The following is a 22257-nucleotide window of genomic DNA, read 5'->3' on the forward strand; positions in this document are numbered from 1 at the left end:
ATAATACACTCTACAAGGATGTACTTTATTTTTGGATATTTTGTTGAAAGGTTAAAGTAAAATAATTAGGCAATAATAGATGTGCTTTGAAATAATAAATCTATATTATACATAAATTGATACGATTAACAATAAGTGAGAAAACTCTAAAAAATTTTCTTAAAATTATCATAGCCTTTTGGTCCCTATACAAAATCTAACTACAAAAGCTTTCTGCCTCGGTAAATGGCACTATAATTTAAAATTTTGTCATAAATTTCACATGAGTGTTTTGAAAATATGATATGAAACTAAGACTAGGGGAACTATGTTAATTTTAATTACATTCTGAAATGGCGTTGATTAATACGTACGTTAATAGAACCTCGGTAATATGCTTTCATTGTAATAAAAATTTGTGTTTATTACCTTGAACAATCAAGGAACAAAAATAAACAATAGTAATTTCTTTGGTATGACAAATGAAAGTTAATAGTGTTTAATGATTACGTACTAACGAATTAGAAAATGGTATTTTCAATCTTACAATTATTCTAAACATAAAATCTTAAGCAAATATAATCGTAGTTATTGCACATTTTTTGTAAAAACTCACATTTTATAAACGACACAATTGGCTAATTTTACTAATTGCATTTCCTGCAATATAAAATATAACAATGTTGAGAACAATTTTATCTGGCTTGTCATAATGAATAAAATCGTGAAAAACTTCCACTTTAATTCTAATAAACTCTAAAATTCTCTTCTAAAACTTGTCAAAATCTAATGGTCATGGTTCATTAATAACGATTTGGCAAATATCTTTATTAATATAAAAATTAAGTCATAAAAATTTAAATTTGCCAATAAGACTTCTGCAACGCATAATATAAATCATTCGTACAAAAAATATATGAATACATGTTTATGTTCTTGTGATAAATTATATCAAATCTATTATAAAAAGCCTACTCTAGAATTAAAAAATAAGCAATATTTTTACAAAGTATGGCTGCGAAAATTGTCACGCTGCTAAAGAGTCCTGATTTGAGCTCTCAGAGTCACTTGGAGAAGCAAATGCAGGTGTTGCAGTAACAGTAACAGCAGCTTTAGGTAGATTGTTTCTCTTGGGTTTTGGAGGAGGTGTAGGTGGTTTAATGTTTTGGCCATCAAGACTGTCTGTAGGTATGGGCATTTTGCTTTTTGGTCTATATACAACAGAACGAGTTATACTCGCTAAACTACTCGTGCTACAATAATTGAACGAACATGAACTCAAAGCATCATCAGGTAAATTGCAATAATCAACTTCGCGAGTTTTGAGTGGTAATGGTGGTGGTGGGTCATCTTCTGAAGCTGTGCTATCAGTTGTGCCAATGCTATCACGATTTCCTTTACCAAGACTCTGAGTGTCAAGTCCATTACTTGTCGATCGCAAATACGTTTGTGATTGGCCAGACCAACGATTACTAAGACGTCGCTCTTTTTCAGCCTCTGATCGCAGAGGTCTTTTAGGCGTTAACTGAGAGCGTAAGCAAATCATGATAAATATTTATACAATTTTGTATAGTATACGTTTGACTAAGCAAAATCAAAACTTTCTTACTTCTTGTCTCAGTTCGAAAACAGGGGTTGAAGGAAGACTTGGCGTTGAAGCTGAAATTAAAGGTGATGATTGGCTCTGGATTGTTGGCTCCGGTGTTGTGTACCACTGACTCGTAGGTTGTTCTGCTTTAGGAGTCACTGAAGCTTCACTTTTTCTATTGCTACGGCGTTTGGTATCTTTCTTTTTGTTCGTTCCTGTATTGGAATTTCCAAGGGCCTTGTGCAAAGATGTCGTCGATAATATATGAGAACGAGTTGAACTACTATTTCTAAAATCGAAATTATAATTATTTAGAAAAAAAAATTTTAATGATAATTTTCATTAACACATTCATCATTCGTAGTTTTTTACATTAGTAGCATTTTACATAAATGATTGGTTGAATAATTTTCGATCATTGTAAGATAAAATCACACTAAGAGTTAATATGAAACACAAATGAAATGTCAACAAAATTATTTTACAAAATATATCTATATATATCTAAATAAAATGGTTTTTATGCGTGATACTTAATTTATTTAATGTTAGGTATTCAGGTTTTTGAACAAAACAATTGAGGTGTTAAATGTTTAAAATGTATTGGTGCTTAATAATGATCCACTTTCTACAAAACGATGATTAAAATTTAATGATTTGATTTTAATAAATATCCTAAGCCATATGAGTAAAAAAACTATTAATAGCTTTTAAAAAATAAATAATTTTTTTGCATTAGGCTTCAGACTGCATAGATGACGTTTCAACTTTTTTTCCAAAACAAAATTATTACCTTGTAAATGCAACACTTGGTAATCCCGAGATAGGATAATTGTTGAAATTAAAGCTTGCTAGAGATTTGAGAGCGCCTACTTGTGATCTTGCGGGTGAAGCAACTTTGGTTCTTTTGTCAACACTAATCATTAAAATTTTTAAAAATTGGCAAACGTTATAATTCAATTAAAATTAAATTGTACATTGTTTTGCTCTAAAAACCGTTCAAGTAAAATAATCCAACACCATTACTTCATAATAGTTTGTAATGTCAATATTAATATTAAATTTAAAATGTTTAAACTCACTCATTGCTTCCTATGCTAGTCTCTGAGAGTCTGTTATTTTCTCCTTTAATTACATTTCTTCTCATAGTTACATAAGGAGTGCTTACTTCTGCTTGCAAGTCGCATGTCTGTAATGATATTTAAATTAAAGATAGGCTCAAAAATTGTAAATTGTCTAATTTGAAATAGTTTTTTACTCTTTTTCCATATCGAGCTTCAACCTGGGTACGCATTGCAGCATAACACTGTTCTAAATGTTGATGGAAAGGCGCAAGATCTACGGATGCTCTAGCTTTATGTATTTTTACTCCAACGCCCAATAAAGGAATTTGTTCAGCAATTAAATTTTCTAGTTTAGCTAAATCTTGAGCATCTTCCAAATGAGAGTCACGATATTCTGCATTTAAAAATGCTTTTTCATAGTTGTCAATTCCACCCATAACAGCTGGATCTAATACTCCATTGAGTTTCATACTTAATGGATTTAAAGGAAGACTCGTGTCAGCTCTGAAATTTGATTTAAATGTAATGTTATTTACATTTTCAATTATGAAGTTCAAAATGAAATTTTTAATTATTGATGTCACCTGTATGAGATGATTAAATCTCTTAGAGTTGCATTGGTAGCTTCCATAGTTTCAATAGCATTACGAAGAGGGCTCACTAAGTAAGTGTCACTATATGTAACTGGGAACCATCTGAGAATACCTGGCAATGAATGACTGATTGCCAATACAGTTCTTTCTAACCATAAAGAGGCAAATTCGTTACTTGGTTCTTTTTCTTTTTCACCATTCATTGCTATGATATCTTTTCTTGGAACTGGTCGTGAAAAGCGGAACTTCTGAACATTATTAACACGATGATATCTAAAAAATATTCAATTTTTAATTAAATGGTTGATATTTCGGAGAAAAACGGTATAAATTTTTCTTATTACAAATTTCGGAAAAAATAATTAATAACTTTATACCTTAAAACAGGTTCAGCAGTAACTGGTTTGCCACTTAATCTGTGTTTCTTTTCGTCCATCACAGGATCAACTTTGCAAATTTGCACATACTGGACATTAGATTCCATTACTTTTTCACTAGGAGGAGACAATTTCATCATTTGTTCAGCGTTTGGCAACTGATTAAGCATTCTTGAACAAAAATCGCTTAATCTTTCGTATTCTTTGCCTCTATATACAAAAACTTTGTTTTGTAAAAAGGCTGGATGGCCCCGTCCATAATAAGCAACCCGAAAATATTCAGGTTCTGGCCTGAGTTGCTTTACAATCGAATCGTAATACTTTGACATTCGTTGTAAAAGTGCCGATAGTTGCAAATATTCATACGTTTCTTCTTCATACTGTGCAGCTAATTCTTTGCAAACACCCACGGCAGATTCCCACATTTTTCCCTTATCAAAATAATCTATAATATCATTATAAAGGCACTCTTTTAATTCGCGATGCGTTTGGCACTTGGGATATCTGCTCGACTTGAGCAATGGCGATAAATTTTTATCACTCCAGGTTAAAAGTTGACTATGAAGTTGTAGCGTGTAAGCAGCTTCAGTAAAATTATCACATTCCAGATGTAGTTCACACAGTTTATTTACATATCTGTAAAATAATAAAATATTATTTTACTAAGAGCTCTAATACATCATGCTAAGTAACTTTCAACTTTTGACGCAATTACGTACCTTATATACATTTCATTTCTGTTGATCTCAGAGTAAAATTCCAAAAGATTAACAGTGCACAGCATGCGATGCTCCTGAGACTCGGTATTTATAATATCACGATATTGCAACAAATGGTCCAACAATCTAGCTACAATATTTACGAAACGCAAACCTGGCTCACGCAATATACTATGATTTTCACACAACGGTGTCATTTCTTTCAACCAAATATCACGAAAATCTTTGTCACCTTTGCCACCTTCGACCTGAAAAATGTACAATATTTTAATTGATTGATTCGAGTAAAAATATCGTAATATTGTAAGTAAAACAAACCAAAATGTCGAGTTTGGCGATCATTTCATTTTCAAAGTCATTGAAATTCGCTTTGACTTTGTTCTTCCGACCGGTTGTATTGAATCCTTCGTCGTTTTTAGGACTGTAAAATTCAGTCTGCATCATGTCGAAGAATATAGGAATAGCAGCTTCTTTTCTCAGTTCATTGTCGGGTATGAGAGCCATTTCAAGAATGGGACCAACTAATTCGGGCACAAAGAGCTTTTTTCGCCCTCCAAGATTGATCCACATTTTATGAATTTCCATGGCCGTGTCGCAGCGCATGTCTTTGTAACGCTCGATGATGCGTTTGTACTTGGTCTGCGAAAAGGTTTCCAGCTGCAACGCCGGCTGAGTGAGGAACGCGATGGCACAGTAAAAGAAGTTTGACCACACTTGGTACTCGAATTCGGCGTTGAACAATTCGCGAATTGTGGCGGCAAAAAAACGCATGGCTTTCAGTATCACGCTGTTCTGAAGCATGATCATATCACACCAATCACTTGGAAAAACATTTCGCGACACCAGATCTTTAAAGACCATCAGTACTTCCATCAAAAAGTCCAAAAGATCGTACTGCGTGCCGAAGTGCTGAATGTATATCTCGTAGTGCTGCTGATTCATTTGCCTGCAATGTTTGCGTATATTTTTTTTAACTTCCGCTCTCCACCGCGAGATAAGGACTGTGGTATGGACGGCGGATATACAAACCTAAATATAGACAGCATGACCGAGACCAGATTTCCGACTAAAGGATTTTCTTTGTCCATATTCACCGATGTTTGAATGATGGTCCTCAGGGTCGTCAACATGATTTCCTTGATGTCAGAAACGGTAGAACCGATGTCTTTGCGAAACGTTAGATCCAAAACATCCGACAAAATTTTAACGCACAGTTCAACCTATAGTGCAGGATTAAACGACAATTTTAAATCTGACCGGTTTTCTTTGGCAGTGATTACCGAGCTCTCGAGCTACGAAGAGAAACCCTTCGCTCTCAAAGTTAATAGTATTAGTTAAATTGGTTGAAAAGATCAGCCAAGTTCAAAAGTAAATATCAAAATACAAAGCCATATAGAATAAATAAATTAGAAAAACGCGTCTAAATCAAATTACCTCTTCAGAATAGCCACGATGCTGGTTCAGTCGATGCTTATTTTCACCGAGCAGCCTGGCTACCTTTGCCACACTCTTGCCAGGTGTGCCCGACAGTCCCTTTTATATTCGCGAGCGAACAACCAAAAACCGTACCAAACACAACAACAGATAAAAAAAGGGTAAAAATAGACCCGAGGTTAGTACAAACTTCAGCAAAGAATACATAGTCAAATATTTTCATCATAAGTTCAATTAAGTATAAACAATTTTCATTTATACAATATAGTTTACTATAAAATTTTTATAGAAGAGTAGAAGTAAAGAGTTTTTCAATAAAGCCTTGATAGTTATGATTTTGCAATGTTGTTTTTATTGTTTGTTAGTGTATTTTGAAGTGGTTCCTATTTTCTATAATTTATAAATAAATTTAAATTATTATCAATGAAAAAAATTTTAATTCAACAATTTTCGCATGAAAAACTAATGTCAACTAAAATAATGAATGTTTATCATAATAATGTACGTCATTTAAATCTTAGAATAAATGTTCCTCCAAAAATGTTTTCAAAAATGTAATATCAAATAAATATTGTATTTTACGTCAAAAAATAATCTTTTAAAAAGTAAATGAATAAGCAAAACTTGATAAAGTAGTTGATAAGATAAGTAACGCACTAGAGTACAATATATCTTTTTGCTGTGTCTCGAAAGATTGTGACAATCACATTTCACGTTGATTCGATACTAACTAACTGTCATCTAAACATATCAAACAATCCAATTTTTTCCAACTTTGCATTGCTAGTAAAGAGAAACCTAAGCCAAGGTAGATGTGAGAATTTTAAAAACTGTTTTCCAAAATTTTCACCGAATATTTATCAAAATATATTTAATGAAAAATAATCAAAAAGGCAAATAATCTCCTTGACTTTGGTAACTACTACTCAATACATTTTTATCGTTTAAGTTGTTTGAGTTGAAATTTTTTTAATTTTCATGATAAAAATTATTCATCGTTCAACGTCAATTACCGAACTATTTTTCAATAAGATTTAATCACAGTTAATCAATAATGCATTCAAGTTAAATCTTTTTTTAACTGACAATTCTTATAAAATTTTAAACTTGTTTCTAATAAATAGTCTAAGAATAATTTTGTACCTAATCAACTTTTTTTCAGCTGATTTTCGGCAGTTGACGTATTATCTTGTAAATATAAAGCTTTAATTACTAAGACATCATTTTCAATTGATTGAAACTTTTACTGTCATGCTTGTTTAATAACTATTCCTACAAATGTGCATGCTATATCTAATGTTTAGAGCATGTGATAGTGCAATTCAAATCAATTAGCATCTATTACGTCCAAAATGATAATTAGTGATAAATGAATGATAAATAAAATTAAGAATTGGTTTCTCGTCTGATTTATATTGTGAAACATGATAAAGTTTGATTTAAAATCAAATTAATCGTATAAAATAGCATTTCTCTGGAAGGCAAAGGTCAAAAATATGAAAGCCTAAACTGAAGCATTTTCAAATGTGGTTTAATGTTTGTGTGTATATGTATGTGTGGGTGCAGGTGTATAATGCAAGACGATAGGACGTCAGGCTGCACGGCAAATAATAAGCGGATACAGGTTACACTGATTCACCAGCATTAGAGAAATCATCATTTTATGAAACTACGAGAGCAAATTGTTAGTATGTACTACATGCCTAATGCTAAATGCACTACTAATCAGGCTGTTAATCACGATGGAGGTGTGAAAAAATGAGATTACCTCCTCTTTGGTTTCCAATAAATCTCGAACAAGAATTGTGATCCGCGGTAGCAGAATTTGCCGACACTCGACAGTCAAAAATAATTGACTATGCACAATATCATTGACTGTCATCATCTTTTGCTTGGTCAATCTGCCAACTGGCAGGGTGACCAACAAATCGATCAGTATCATGCTCAACTGCTTACCGCTGTAGACCTTTAGTAAATACGGTATCGTAGATGGCAAGTATTTAAGACAAGCTCCTTGTACTAGTAGGACGGCATCGGCTTTGTACTTCATCAGTTCAACGATCGATCTTAACAAATCGGTTAAACTTTGCGAAAATTCTTCGTCGTCTTCGTGCAATCTAAAATGAGATTTTTATTATTATACATATACACCGTTATGAATTTTTACAAAAGACTGTACGTACGCTATAAACAACAAACGAGACTCAACGATAAATCGCATACAGTATTGTAAATTTTTCATCGTTTTTAAAAGAATATCTTTGTCAGCTGGACTGCATTCACTCGCATTATCGATTCGCTTTTTTAAAACAGCTATCAACTTTTTATATGCTAAAGTTGCAGAAAAACTTTCAGAAATATATAAATCTAAAACTGGCTGAAAGTGTTGATATTTTCGATCAGACACTAAGGAAATTATGTATAAAAGGCACTCGAAAACGATGTCATCGTAGTCATTGCTATCTGTGTACATTCTTAATATATTGAACAAAGCATCTAAAACATCCTGAAAAAAAATGTAATAAGTAAAGTACATTTCATAAACTAGTTATACTTTTGTGAAACATCATCACTTACCTGTAGAAATTTTACAACTTCTTCACCATCTACCTTCATTAATGCTAAAAGTGACTCTTTTAAATCTGTATTGGAACCACACCAGTTCAATAATCCCAATAATTTAACATTTTGTGTTAACTTGGTCGAACAAACATTTGTATTTATCAAAAAGTTATCTTTTGAAGATAAACTAATAAAACCTAAACTTGGCTTTTTTTCTAAATTCATTGCATTCTGAAATAATTAACGATAATTTTAAGAATTAAATGTTACTCAACTTTCGTCGAATGAAAAGAAATAAAACTTTTTTTTAATTTACCATTTCATCTTTGGTAGATGGAAGTTTCAAATAATTGGTATCATTTTCATCGTATTTTTTATTGTCAATCTTGTATACTAGCAATTCATGTTCTTTATCTTGTAATGTGGTACCATTAGATTGCATGAGTTTCACGTAACTCATAGCAAATGGTTTTTCTAATTTATCTTTAGCTTCATTTGAGCTTCGATGTTTAAAAGTAAATTTCAAATGTGCTAATTTGAACTCTTCTATTGGAACAGCAATTTTGAATGTTTCATACCACTTTGGTTTGTCTTCATGATAATAAATGACACTACGGTATTCATTAATTTTATTCCCACCACCACCAAGAGAAATAACTCCAGGAATAGCAACACCTTCTTCATTGCATACTTTTACTGTGACTTCAACATTCTTATCTGTAGATTTAGAACCTCTACTAAATTCCCCACTTACTAATGTCAAGTATAAATCATTTCGAACATCTCCAGGTAATATTACTTCAGGAAATCCCATTTTGCGTGCAACTGATACATTGCCAAGAACTAAATGTGGGTTCTCATCTCTCACCTAAGGGACAAAATTGTAAAGTATAAATTTTATTAATAACAATAAATTTTTATAAATTAAATGGCAAAAATCATTATGTACCTGTTTGATATCACCTCTCAACAATTTTAAGCTGCACCACAAACCTTCACCAACATGATTTCCAATACTATTTTTTTGTAAACTAACTTCTTTTTGAGTAAAAAACCGCTTCAATGTTGCATCTAAACTTTCTTTTTCACAACTACTGAAACAAATGCATACAAAAAGTATCACAGAACAAAAGTTAGTTTAAATTAAAACACTTACTGCAAAAAGGGTATGTAGTGTTCAACTTCTGGATCACCTTCTAATTTACCATTTATAAAAACAGTTACATCCATAGCAGCAACTCCAAAAGGCCTTCTCATATTTTCTTGACCTTTGTTTTTTTGATTTTGCAATGAACCGGAACGTCTTTGATCAATCTCTTTAACTTCCATGCTTCCAACCCTAACAGCGTAACAAACTAAATAAACTTTTTCTCTAGATAAATCTCGACTTCCAAGATCCGTGAATAAAACTTTGAGATTATGTAGTTGGTCGATATCTGTCATGAGGCCTTGTTTACTCCACGAAAAAACATAATTTTCCGTAATAGCTCTGTTTTCTTTAGTATCGTACAAGGTAAGTAGCAGTTCAACATCTTCGATCATTTTACATACAAAATTTCTAATATTAACAAAAAATATGTAAGAGTAAACTGGTGCTTGTGGTTTGGTTGGTTTCTTTTTGGTTTCAATAGCAGCTTTTCTAATTCTCTCAGTGGCATTTTCATGCTGGTAATATAATTGCACCGTGCTAGTATGTTCTGGATTTAATATATTACCATGTTCATCTCTTACGACCATATCAAGTCCTAGCAATTGGTTACCACTGTCAATTTTAGATGTGGCTAATCGTTTCATATCCTTCAATTCATCAACTGTTAATGTGCCACTTAAAATTTTGACACGATACTCTGCAACTTCTAGGATTAACTCTCTCATTACAGTAAAATTCTCTGAGCGTTGCTAGAAGAAAAAACGAAATTAATAACTGCACATCATTGATTGAAATATTAATAAAAAAATTAGTTTTAATACATACAACATAAAGATTTTTCCAGTAAATTCCCCATTCCCTGAGAACGTTTGTAATTTCGCTCATAAATGGTTCTAAACTTGGATTTTTTTGTATAATACAGACGTAAGATTTCGGGAAAATTCCATATTTCTTTTCGTGTTTTTTGCAACCATAGTACCATTCTTGGCATTCTCGTTTTATTGTGACAGCGTCGCCAACGCTGAGGAGCAATCGAAATTCTCCTTCTTGAGTGAAGTTGTAGATGGCTGAAATGAATAAAATATTTGAAATATTAAAAAACATTATAAAAATCGCAATATACTTTATTAGGCGGAAACAATCATAGAGATTTCAAGGGGCATGAATCATTGGATCGGGAAAAGCCTGAGTCATATTGGCATTTCTCTGCTAAGAAACGAAGCTGGGAATAGGTAAGAATATACAGAGAGACAAGATCAATCAACTACAAAGCAATTATCGCTGAGAGTCATACACGAGTCGAGAACAAGGATCAGAGTTGCAGGTAAATCACGATCACAAAGCTGGCAAGGTAAAATCGAAAAGAAGCGAGCGCAGCGCAAATAAAGAAAACAGCCGAAAGAAGTGTCGTGCGAATCGTAATAATTAGATTGTAACTTACCAACGCCCATCTGATACTCCTTGAGCTTCTTCCATGTCATTGTCATCATTGTGATGCTCGAATCGCTCGACGAGCATATAGATGCCAGTCAAATGCTCGTTTGCACAGTAAAATGAAAAACAGCAGCCTGCCAATGCTACTGCAGCGAGTATAGCGAACCAACACCAGTTGCTCACAAGTGCAGACTGCCCAGTGCAGCGAGCAGCCGCACGATCGTATACGTGCGAGCGTATACACACAAGCGTATTATACGCAAGGCCTATGTAGACTGCAAAATAGGATCTTTCACTCGGCGATCTCGCTGGATCCCGAACTAAGCGCAGTTGGCGCTTTGATGTGTATCGGCTGCAGCTGCACAGTGCAGGTATAACGAGCGCGATAACAGGTTGGCTCTGCTCGTGTTATGCTTGGCCCTGCAGAGCAACGACAACGATAAGAGCCGCGAGCATAGTTCCCTCGATTCGATAATTAATTACATCTACAATCTTGAATACACAGACACATCGCGACTGCCGAGATAAAACTCGAGTCGTCGAGTCGTCACCGAACGATTACGCACGCCACGATTATTCACTACTGCACTGATGCAGTATCGGCTTTTGTATGAGCCGTAGCGATCGCGGATCAGCAGCGAGGTGTACACTATCAACACATGTAAACACTAGGAAGGCACTCATCTGCTGCTGTGCTTTGGTTATCCAGCTTCTTCTAATTCCAAAGCAAATAAGCACTACAGCACTCGTGTACGGCATACAAGAACGACTGCTGACTCGTTTATAGGAGTGAGAATTGGCGCTAGTCGCTATATACACGCTACACACTACACAGACGTATACTGCTGTAAGCCTGCGGGCTGCGGTGGTCGACGAGACTCGAGACTCAGTCGTCACTCTAAGAGTCGACAGTAAATAATATACATCGTACGTGCAGTCATCCGCTACACTTACCCAAGTGCCACTCTCAACGGCTTCCAATACATGTATGTAAGTCGAGGCGATGGAAGACAAATTCCTAATTACGTTTAGTTTGGCTCATATATAGCGTATACTTATGAACGGAGCTGCCGAGCTCAGCATTTGCCGTTTGCGGAGAAGGAGGAGGACGGTGTGTAATGTGTGTTGGTGTGCGGAGGCAGCACACGGAGTACAGAGCGGGGGGTCCCACGATCTCGGCTCGGCTCTCTGCGGACTCGGATGCTCGCTGCGACTTGCGATGGACGGATCACTCCGCGATGTATCCCGACTGCTACTGCGCTCTTGAAATTCGAGCCTCTCCCGACAAATCGAATATCTCGATCCTGAGTCAGGAAGAATCGAGCTCGAGCTTCCCTATTTACAGATCGGACGATCTAGACCTGCTTTCTCGATCACGAACTCGTCGCCCCTTACTGGCAACGAATTGCGTTACATCTACGATGATTTTTGCTGATTCCCCACGAATTACAGGGGAAGCAGCGAAAGAAGCTGATCGGAAATTAGCTCATATCCAGGACGTTGAATTACGAGCTGGTGGCCGCTTGAACGGTATATGTAACGCAGCGGCTGGAGAACGTTTGCGCGACTGCATACGGATGGAGCGTAAATAAAAGCCAACACGTGAAGGCGACTCGTATACTAGAGCGACGATGGGGGACCTCGATGTATCGTCCGTTTGGTCGTTCCGAGTTTGTAGGCCTATAATAACACTACTGGCGGTGCGTGGGAGTCTGCGACTCTGCGCGGCCCAGCCACATCATATCTACATGGTACACATAACACAGGGGACTTGTGGCATAATTATACACATTGACATATGACGTTATAAACGCTTGCGCGCGCGCTGCTATGTGTGACTTTCGGCTTACAACTTGCCGAGTGCAGAATTGTGACCCACTACTGACTGCAGCCTTAATGAAAATGAAAATAACAAATAAGCCATGAATGATAATGAAAATTGCTTTTAAAAAAACGTGAATGGTCCAATCATGAACCAACAAATTCAATAAATTAGACCACGATAAGTGTAGAACCGACCACATACAGAATAGCCTGACCTAAAAATTATTCATCCTCTTCTAATATTATAATTTTCATTAGCGATTTGTTTATTTGTTCAAGTTTTTCCTTTTTGTGAATTTGTCAATTCATTGTAACTAAAATTGTTACGTTTAATGCTCGCAAATATTAATCTCATATACATTTTTCCATTTTTGAAGGCATAGAATTTTCGCTGTTTTCACGCAAAAATTGAATCAAGTTATATCCCGGTTGAAGATGGATGCAAAGTCACTTAAAATATCGAAGTAATTTTTTCTCTGAATATCCCATTTTACTGAACCTTAACAGACTTTAGGTACAACAGCTCGTCCTTTCAAAATGCTGTCGGAAACGTTTAAATCGAGTTTAGGGTGTCTTTTCAAAAATAAGTTCTCTGGACCTGGTCTATATATTTGCGTTCTCCACAGTTTTTTTCTCGGTATAAATGAACGAAACTGTTACTTTTCAACGGAAAGTTCGATGACACACGAATTTTGCACTCATTCGAAAATCCTTAACAAATTGTCCTATTGCGACGTATTCTACTGAGGGGAAATTAGATTTACGACCAAATAAGGTAATGAGTTAAATTTTTTAATAAATGATGAAAAATTCAATAGCGAGAGTGTATAGTTAAAGCCTCATTATTGATAAAAATCAATTTCAGCAGCTCCTAGCTTTAAGGCATTTCGAAAACATTTCATGTATGACTCATCTAAACTCGTCAATATCAGTACTGTTTTTTAAAGAAATAAAAAAATTCCTTGAACTCTTGCAAGACCTTTGAACGAAGTTGAAAACAAAAAGAATAAACAAATTTTGAGCACATTTAAAAGTTTTTTACTAATTGTACCTCAATACAATATTTCAACGTTATTTTGGAAAATTAGATTTTCCGCGTTTTTTGAAGAATCTAAATTTATTCTCTTAAAATTTTAAATAAAAGTTGTTTATATTTTAGATAAATTCAATAGTTTTATAAACTTTACTTTTAAACTTAATAGTTTCCAAAAAAATATTAGTTTAGTCTTTAGACGGTTCCGACGCTTTTTTCAAAAAATTTGTTCACAAATTCCATCAAAATTTACAGCTGTACCTTAACTGTCGTAATCATTGGTCATATTTAAATCATGAATTTTTTTTCGATATCAAAAAACTTTTTTAAATGGATCTTTTGTTGATAATCTTTCCTAAATACCAAACAATTCGATATATCTTAATACAATAAAAGAAAAAAATTACTATGAACAATACTTTTTTATTTAGTTAAGTAATCACAAAGTTCTGACATATGTATATGCACACCTCTAACTTTAACTTTAAAATACACTTTCTGAAACTGAGATGTTAAAAAAATTTAATGAAACAAAAAAGTATTTGAAGTCCATACAGCGATATTCTTAAAAAAGTCTATATTTATTTAAGTATTACAGTTTTAATCATATCAATTAAAAGGTAAAAAAGAATGAAATTTACTTACGTTTATATTATAAACATTGAGCGGGTAATTAAAAATCAGAATATTTGTGTACATAAAAACATTATATTAAACCAAATTTTTTATCAATATACAGTTATTTTCTAATATTTATATTAGAATATTAATTGAATGGTTACATTATACAGGTGCGAATACATTAACGCTTAATGTGGGTACGTTTAATATCTTTATTAAAAGTATAAAAGTGTTTAACTGATTAATAACAAATTTTTATTCATTGAATTTTTATTTTTCGAAACTAATTAAATTGCAAAATAATATATTTTGTCATTGAATTTCATATATGTTTATTCGTAAATAATACGTAGAAATCATTTGTACATTAAGCATTCAGACATTTTTACACAGAATTATCCCTAAATCACTATTAAAATCCATGAAATCTAATTCTAAAGCTAATATAACTTTAGAATCTCTGCGGCATTAACGCTAGTCTTTGGAACTTTAAAAAATCTATCTGCATACACGTAATTATATTTAAATAATTTACAAATAGTTACTCTAATTGAAAAATCTAAGGAAGTTCTTAATAATAGATTTAATAAAGCTACAAGGACAAGCCTATTATGCTTTTTATAAATTAAGAAATATCACATTAAGAAACTAAACCGAAGAAATCAACTCACGTAACGGATTTTAATGAAAAAGACAGCTTAGGTCTGGAGTTGTTTTTGCCAAGGATTTTTTTCTGTTCTTCTTTGACGCGTTTTTCATGCTCTTTTCGCATCTTTTGTCTTTCCTCCTCCATGAGTCGCTGCTCTTCAACCATAGCAAGTCTTTCTTCAGCCTAAAATAATAAAGAAAATATGAAAGAAATGATTATTTAAACTTATTTTTCGTTATAAAACTGGAATTATGAGTTTATTAAGTGGAGAAACAAGTAAGTGATTCGAGAATCAATTTTATGACTGAACTCATAAGTGAATTACGTGCTTGGTCTTTACTACTTTTCTTCATCCGTGAGCGAAATACGAAATATAATTTACGCACGAAAACCCATTTTTCACGCAATTATGCAAAAAAATTGATAATATTAAAATACTTACAAGTTTCTTTTGTGCTTCCTCAATTTTCCTGTTGTTTTCTTCCAAAATCCTCTCAAGTTCCTCACGTTTTTTCCTTTCTTCTTCCTACAATGACATGAGATTATATTTATATTGTGTAATAACACCATTGGAACAACTCATTTTGTTAAACCTTTTTATATAAATCCAAAATCAAGGTGCTGCTATTAAACCTATACCTTTTCAGCTTGCCTTGAACTTTGTTAGAGGAATAGATTTTAGAAGAGTAGGAAAAATTAGAAATGTTTTAAAAAGAATCACTCAATGAAAAACAACTTAAATTTCCTGTAAAATAAGTTTGGTTTTTTTTTGAAAATTACAAACTTAAGAACACCATCGATGGTATCCGTTTCAGTTCATGAAAGTCACAACTGTTACAGAACATTAAACATATTTCTTGCAACAAAGTAACTCAATACCTTAATAATGTCTCACTATATTTTATATGTGTCAAATTCTTTCACTGATGGTTATTAACCTGTTTGAAATGATTTATTTTGCTGTTCCTTGTGTATAAATGAAAATAATATCAATTGTTTCAAAACAAAACTTACAACTTTATGGCATGCTGGTACTAGAATTTATGGTCATCCCTAACTAGATTCCTCACATTATAAAAATGTTGAATAAAATTTTTATGTGAATTATGAATATATAAATTGGATAATACCTGAATGAGTCTCTCACCAGCTCACGAAGAGGATGCTTTCTTCATCAACAATCATACGGCAGTGAGTAAAATACCCGCTTCTTCTGTTGGTAGTCAGTTAGAAAGGTGACCTATATTTTGCTAGGTCGTGCTTTGTCGTTACAAGATTGACTTTAAACTGGCCTTGCCAAATTCTACCTTGCCCGTTTCAACCATTTCCTTAGCTTTTTCAGTTTTACTCACGTAATTTAATTGATTTTCCACAAATTGTCAATGACTTAATTAAGCATGATGATAAAACAATTTTACTAATTTATCATATTGAAATTGCAAATCAATTGAGATGATTTTGTAAAAGCGAATTCCAGAAAAAGTTAATCATTACACATACAAAATGTTTATATCTTGATTCTTTCAAAATATTAAATTATATTATTTTCAAAAAACTTTGTTCAAATGTTGAATGAGTAAACTATACTTGATAAATACCCGAACTTGATTAGGATTGTTTAAAGTAGATAAGTGTCAATACCGTCTACCATATTAAAAGCTGTAGAAAAACTATTGTGCTAAATTTTGTTGTAAAAACTGCACATCAGACATTGGTTCTTCATGTTTCATATGCAGACATGTACAGATATGCACATTTATTTTTAGAGAAAAATAAACTCATATGTGGATACATGTCATGTTGGATACATTTAGTCATTCACAAGTAAGTCACATGCGCCTATCTCTTAAAAGAACCCTTTATTTACAGGACTGTATAAGCAGCAATCAACTGTAGGATCTCAAAAGATGCTGGACGATAGGAAGCACTGAGGTTCTCAAGAACTCTTTCAATTTTTCAAATATTTTCAACCACAATGCTTCCAGCTCGAATACATAAATGCTGCTAAGGTATTATAAAATATTATTTGATTTTAATAGTACTCGATTGACTTAAATTGAATGATAATTAAAAAAGTATTTAAATATCATAGAACTTGTTTGTTCATAATACAAGAGAACAAACTTAACATTAAGTTTCATGTAAAGTTTTAGCAGCATTAGCATTTGAGCTAAGTACCTATAAATCTACAGATAATTCTTACCTCTCTTCGCTTTTCCTCTTCTTGTAATTTTGCTTGTCGCCATTCCATTTCCTCCATCATCTGCCTTTCCATGGCTTTCTTAGCCTCTTCTACTCGCCTTTGAACTTCTGCTTCAATTTCTTCTTTACGTTTTTCTAATTCTTCATCAACTCTTTTTTGTACAAGGTCTTCAATTCTTTTGGCAGTTTCTTCTTCAACAATTTTTGCTTCTAATTCTTTTTGTTTTCTAAATTATGTAAAAAATATACATATAAAGTAACTATAACCATTGACCCTACATGCTCCAAGTTCTGAACAAATGTGTACTATGCATAATGAACTCACCGTTGTCTTTCCAATTCTGCAAGCCTTCCAACTTCATCTAACTTGACACGTTCTCGTTCTCTGTAGGTGCGTTTTTTGTGAGATACAATGTGTATGTCGTCAGAATTATCCGTGTCACTGGTAGATGATATAGAATGTGAACGTTTCCTGCAATTTATAATGTATGTTTTATTCTTTGATTAAAATGGTTGGATGCGTTATTGAAAATTTTTTTAAAAAAAATTTGTGGTTTAGAAGTCTTTGTTTGTTGTAACATGGTTTTCGGTCTGTTGAATGCTTATTTTTCATGTAAAATATTGAAAAAATAGTATGTAAAAGTCTATATAAGAACATAAGAATGAGTGGGAGTGGCATAAATTAGTTGGTCATCACTCAGATAAGCACTTGACATAAGAGAATAAACAAAGAATTTCAGATATAGCAAACAAAGCAATAATTAATTGAGAAATGTTAAAAAAAACGTGATTGATATGAACTAAGTTCTTACCTGGATTTCGAGCTCTTCTCGCGTGGTTTGTCGGCGTATTTACTGTTGGAGCGTTTTTCTCGAGATTTTGATCGATGCTTGTGTGAATGTTTGCTCTTGTGGCGTCTGCGGCTACTGGGAGACTTGCTACGCGATCTCGACCTGCCCATTTTGACCTGCAACGAGGATTCGATAGCTGGGGAAACGGAGTTTTGGCGACTGCGGCTACGGCTACTCTTGTGACGATGCTGGTGTTGCAATGTGGACGTACTGCGTAATACGTCAAGGGATGATTTGCCAGCTAGTTCAGCTACAGCTGCGTAATGGTCCATATACTTATTCTGGCAAACTTGGAGTTCAACTGCTCACTGTAGCATACTGAACTATTGACTCAAAGACGATAGCTCGCTCAAACCAAAGACTCTCACGAGAACTATACGTGTGAACTGAAGCAGCGCCTCACATATACTAAGTCGACGGAGTGAATAGCTATAGTTATACAATACACTATACGCATTGAATATGACTATTAGAATGCCAGAAAACTAGTTGAACACAAATTATTTCAGACTTGAATAATCGTATTAGAGTACAAGATCGATGTCGCAATTTAATATTGATTAAAAACAAACCCGTGATGCAAAGTGACGGAGGGCTGCATCTATCTATGTGCGATGTGTACACATGTAGTAGAATTTGGTTATAATTTATAATGCTACATGCCCTGATGTGTAAGGACCTCTGGTAGTAAAACTGTGAATCAATCTGAAAAGCGAACTAAGGAATAGTCTGCAGTAGCACCATCTAAACTTTTCGGAATTTTTTGCGCACTTAAATTATGCGTGTTGTTGTATTTAAATTCAGGGATTTAGCTTGAAAGCGTGTAATTTCATTTATCTTGCATCTTTTGTGTCACATCTTTTTAAAAATACTAATCGGGAGATATTTAAATCAATTAATATCTATTACCTAAATTTGTTGCAATTTTTGTAAAGTAATTTGTCAATCAAGCAGATTTCGTTCTTTTCAGGGCTCGATCGGTAGCAGTCGAGGTTGAGGCATCATCTTAAAAAATAAATTTGTATAACTTTTTTTTTAGATTTCTAGCAAGTACGTGCATAAATGTCCTCGTTTTGTTCGATTGTGGCATTTTCAGTTTTATAAAATATGTCAGATATAAAAAACGGGATTGAAAATGTTAATATGAATTTTGGATTGAACATCGTTAAAAGTAAGTTACTAAATGACTGAACTATAAAACTGTAAAAGCTCGCGATACGAAGGGATTAGAAGTAAGTCAGTGAGAACAAGTCAAAGTGATCGTTGATAGAGAGTCTCATTCGATCACAAGGTTTACGGTTGAAACGAGCGCCGTCCGCGCGATTGGCAGTCAGTCCGCGCTCGCGTCTGCTTGCAAAGAGTCGCCATCTAACGTCAAGCTACGGCGCAATAATAGCATGGCACTTTTCTATTATGGATCATGGATGGCTTATAAGTTGTAGTAGCGCGCGGTGGTCCCCTTCTGACCCCCTCGGCTGATCGTATTATTATTGTAATGTTTCGTTGTGCTGCGTGTTGTGCGCGACTGCTCGAGGTACACAACCCGAACTCGGCTGCGAGCAACGAGCAGCAGCGAGCGACAGCCACCGAAGACGAGTAGCAAAACAGCGAGCTTCGGGACTTTCTGCGCCACTGCAAGTACAGTCGCTGCATTCCCAAAGACTGGCCAACACGGCCTTAATACATAAACAATTGACGCGAGTCGAGCTAAATTTGTGAAAACCTCGATATAACTCGATATAACTCGGTGCATTTTCTTGGCGTTACGAGAATTCTACTGCTACTCACTGCTGCTGCTGCTGCTGCTGCTGCTTGCTGCTATCGCTGCTCCACTGCTCTTAGTGCATATAAATTGAACAGTGTCACTCGTAGTTGAGAGCTGCTCTAGAGTAAATAGGGAGTCAGTGGACCTTGACGGAGACTCAGCTCGAAGCTGTCGCGCGACTAGCTGCTCGTTTACGCGCGTGATCGTGTATACGAGTGTACGTGTGTTTACGTGAATTCGAGCTTGGCCGAGAGTTCAAGAGAGCAGTGCATGGCCGCAAGAGCAAGAGCAGCATCGCCGAGGACACGTGAATCGCAGACTGGGCGAATTCGATGCTGGAACGAGCGGTTGCGCGACTCCACGGACTGCGAGCCCTGCGACGACGAAGACGACGACGACGTCGCGATTCAAAACACTCGCTTGGTCAGAGGTTATTAGAATAGCATTGGCAGTTGCAGCGATTCAGCGCACTGCTCCTCCACCGCTGCTGCTGCAAGCCAGTCGGCTCGCTCGTTGGCAATATTTTTGCTTGCAGTCTCTCTTGGCGAGCAATCGCTCCCAACACCCAAGTGCACTTATATAAATATACTTGCGCTGACGACTGCATAAGACAACGGCTGCTCTCTGATGTATACAACACATACACAAGTACGACGACGAATTACGAGTCGCCAAGCAGAGTAGTTATTGTTACTACTGTGATCATTGTACCGACGGCCTAAAGCAACAACACCTGCAACGGAAGCTATTGCTACTGCGATTGCACCAGGGGGGACAGTTCAATCGAGCACGATCTGCGTAACGTATCCTACTCGTCGTCGAGTCTATTCTTTCTCGCGCAAATACACACCGATATATGTATATATCTCATCTTTTGTGCTAGTGGCAGTTCAAGTGTGAGTTGGTTCGTCGGTGTTTGCAAGTGTGAGTCGTGAGAGATCACGAACTAGAAAATACAGAGCGAGAGAGAGAGAGAGAGAACTATAGTGGTACGGAGGTCAAGGTGCTACGAGAGCGAGGGAGACGAAGACGGCCCGTTTTTCGTGAAACGCGCGCGTGCGACAAATCGATCGGTCTCTCTCTTTGCTGCTATTGCTGCTCTAGTATCAGCTGACTCGGCACACGACGCTCGAATCTCGCTGCATTCGCAGTATCTCGCGCGCGTCACAGTGCAGTGGATCGCGACCGGCCTCCGTCGACAAGTTGCTCGAGGCAACTGGTCCCTCCGTCGCATGTGTCGCCTTGCTGCATCTTCGCCTCGTCGCACTGGCCCGCCGCCGTCGCCGCTGCCGCTGCTGCTGTTGTTTTGCTCTCGTCGTTCGATGCTGCCAGCAGCCGCTGCCACTCCTCTCGCTGCCCAAAGGCCGCTGTCGTTGCTGCGAGCCTAGCCCAGCGTCTCCAGGACAGCTGCAACAACGACCAACGACGACAACAGCAAGAGGAGCTAGCACCGCTATCTCGACGCTACCGGGTCGTACTCCATCTACGTAGATACTCGTCGAGCCCGAAGCCTAGCCATTAACATGGCCTTCAATCAGGTGAGATTTTCTAAACCTTTTCTACCGAGTTTTAACGCCACCCTCGGGCTCTTTTGAAAATTATTCCCGGAACTTTTTTCATTGGCGTTCCTACGCGATTACATCAGCGAGGAATAATCATTGGCACGAGTTGCTTGTTTCGCGCGAGAAGTGCAGCAGGATCGACTGGCCCTTGCCGGCTTCGAGTGCAAAACGAGTCGTGTTGCCGTGGTCTCCAAGAGCAAAGTATACTTGCTCGAACGAAATAAGCACGGCGTTCAGACGCCTGCGAACGCATCCGAGCAGCTCGCGTGCACGTACGGCTAAAGGTAAACATACACCTGGCTACTGCTGATCGCTTTGTGCCTGCAGCGCGAGCTACCATGCCTGCGTGCTCGCTGCACACATTGCGTAACATCGACGCGATCGTTTCTTTTTGCCAACTTTTTTCCGCAATCGTTAACTGTAGTGGAATGTTTACATGAGAATTTTCAGCCTTTATTGCGATTATTATATTCTATACCTGTGTACTTGCTTCTTGCGAACTTCAAATCTATCGTTCTTTCATCGGTACTTATGTAGACTATATCAAATAAAGGCTCGAATGATCGTTTGGGATTTTCCGCGTTTTTGCGCTCTCACATCTCTGCGTAATTTCCTCGTGAGCACACGAATGCCTGTACGTTATTGATGCGTGCACGATTTGATTCGCCTGCACATACACGCGTAACTGATTTAGTTTCAAAAACCATACACAATTTCACGTGCAAACTAAAAAACGAAACTTTTCTCCTATGCATTCCCCGAAAATATTGCAGAAAATTTTGGATCAGTTGCCGATCCGGCTACTACTATTATTAATGCATACTAATCGTAAACATGTCTCATTCGACGA

The 22257-nt window shown here is 35.8% G+C and overlaps 2 protein-coding genes across 4 annotated transcripts; both read right to left on the minus strand.

Annotated features, from left to right (window-relative positions):
* Positions 1-80: 80 nt before the first annotated feature.
* On the minus strand, positions 81-12383 carry LOC106648048 (dedicator of cytokinesis protein 2). 3 transcript variants are annotated; one of them, XM_014364699.2, is made up of 19 exons: positions 10908-12382; positions 10292-10533; positions 9473-10215; positions 9266-9407; positions 8633-9184; positions 8332-8547; positions 7938-8260; positions 7523-7871; positions 5755-5853; positions 5350-5540; positions 4639-5266; positions 4321-4568; positions 3602-4237; positions 3216-3497; positions 2826-3135; positions 2650-2756; positions 2361-2483; positions 1589-1856; positions 81-1504 (listed from the first exon to the last, which is right to left on the minus strand). In XM_014364699.2, exons 1-19 carry the CDS (start codon positions 10954-10956, stop codon positions 1007-1009), a joined length of 6006 nt encoding a protein of 2001 aa, XP_014220185.1. In that variant the 5' UTR covers positions 10957-12382; the 3' UTR covers positions 81-1006. The 3 variants fall into 3 exon arrangements, with proteins under 3 accessions (XP_014220185.1, XP_014220187.1, XP_014220186.1); XM_014364701.2 differs by lacking the exon at positions 2361-2483 and having other exon boundaries at positions 10908-12383; XM_014364700.2 differs by lacking the exon at positions 5755-5853 and having other exon boundaries at positions 10908-12381.
* Positions 12384-14693: 2310 nt separating this feature from the next.
* LOC106660395 (UPF0430 protein CG31712-like) lies at positions 14694-19340 on the minus strand. Its single transcript, XM_014383343.2, has 6 exons — positions 18653-19340; positions 18042-18565; positions 17555-17701; positions 17231-17456; positions 15470-15553; positions 14694-15210 (listed from the first exon to the last, which is right to left on the minus strand). The coding sequence occupies exons 2-6, from the start codon at positions 18350-18352 to the stop codon at positions 15046-15048; spliced, it is 933 nt and encodes a 310-aa protein (XP_014238829.1). The 5' UTR covers positions 18353-18565; positions 18653-19340; the 3' UTR covers positions 14694-15045.
* Between the last annotated feature and the right edge of the window lie 2917 nt (positions 19341-22257).

The sequence above is a fragment of the Trichogramma pretiosum genome, unplaced genomic scaffold (assembly GCF_000599845.2).
Source record: "Trichogramma pretiosum strain Unisexual culture from Peru unplaced genomic scaffold, Tpre_2.0 scaffold130, whole genome shotgun sequence".
Taxonomy (NCBI): domain Eukaryota; kingdom Metazoa; phylum Arthropoda; class Insecta; order Hymenoptera; family Trichogrammatidae; genus Trichogramma; species Trichogramma pretiosum.

Excerpts from the sequence above, each read along its gene's own strand:
- LOC106660395 (XM_014383343.2), bottom strand. The coding sequence starts at position 18,352 with ATGGACCATTACGCAGCTGTAGCTGAACTAGCTGGCAAATCATCCCTT. Across the intron at positions 15,554-17,230 it reads AAGAGGAAAAGCGAAGAGAG|GAAGAAGAAAGGAAAAAACG; the intron begins GTAAGAATTATC and ends ATGTCATTGTAG. Across the intron at positions 15,211-15,469 it reads AGGAAGCACAAAAGAAACTT|GCTGAAGAAAGACTTGCTAT; the intron begins GTAAGTATTTTA and ends TTATTATTTTAG.
- LOC106648048 (XM_014364699.2), bottom strand. The coding sequence starts at position 10,956 with ATGATGACAATGACATGGAAGAAGCTCAAGGAGTATCAGATGGGCGTT. Across the intron at positions 8,261-8,331 it reads AAGTTGTAAAATTTCTACAG|GATGTTTTAGATGCTTTGTT; the intron begins GTAAGTGATGAT and ends ATTTTTTTTCAG. Across the intron at positions 1,505-1,588 it reads TTTTCGAACTGAGACAAGAA|TTAACGCCTAAAAGACCTCT; the intron begins GTAAGAAAGTTT and ends TTACGCTCTCAG.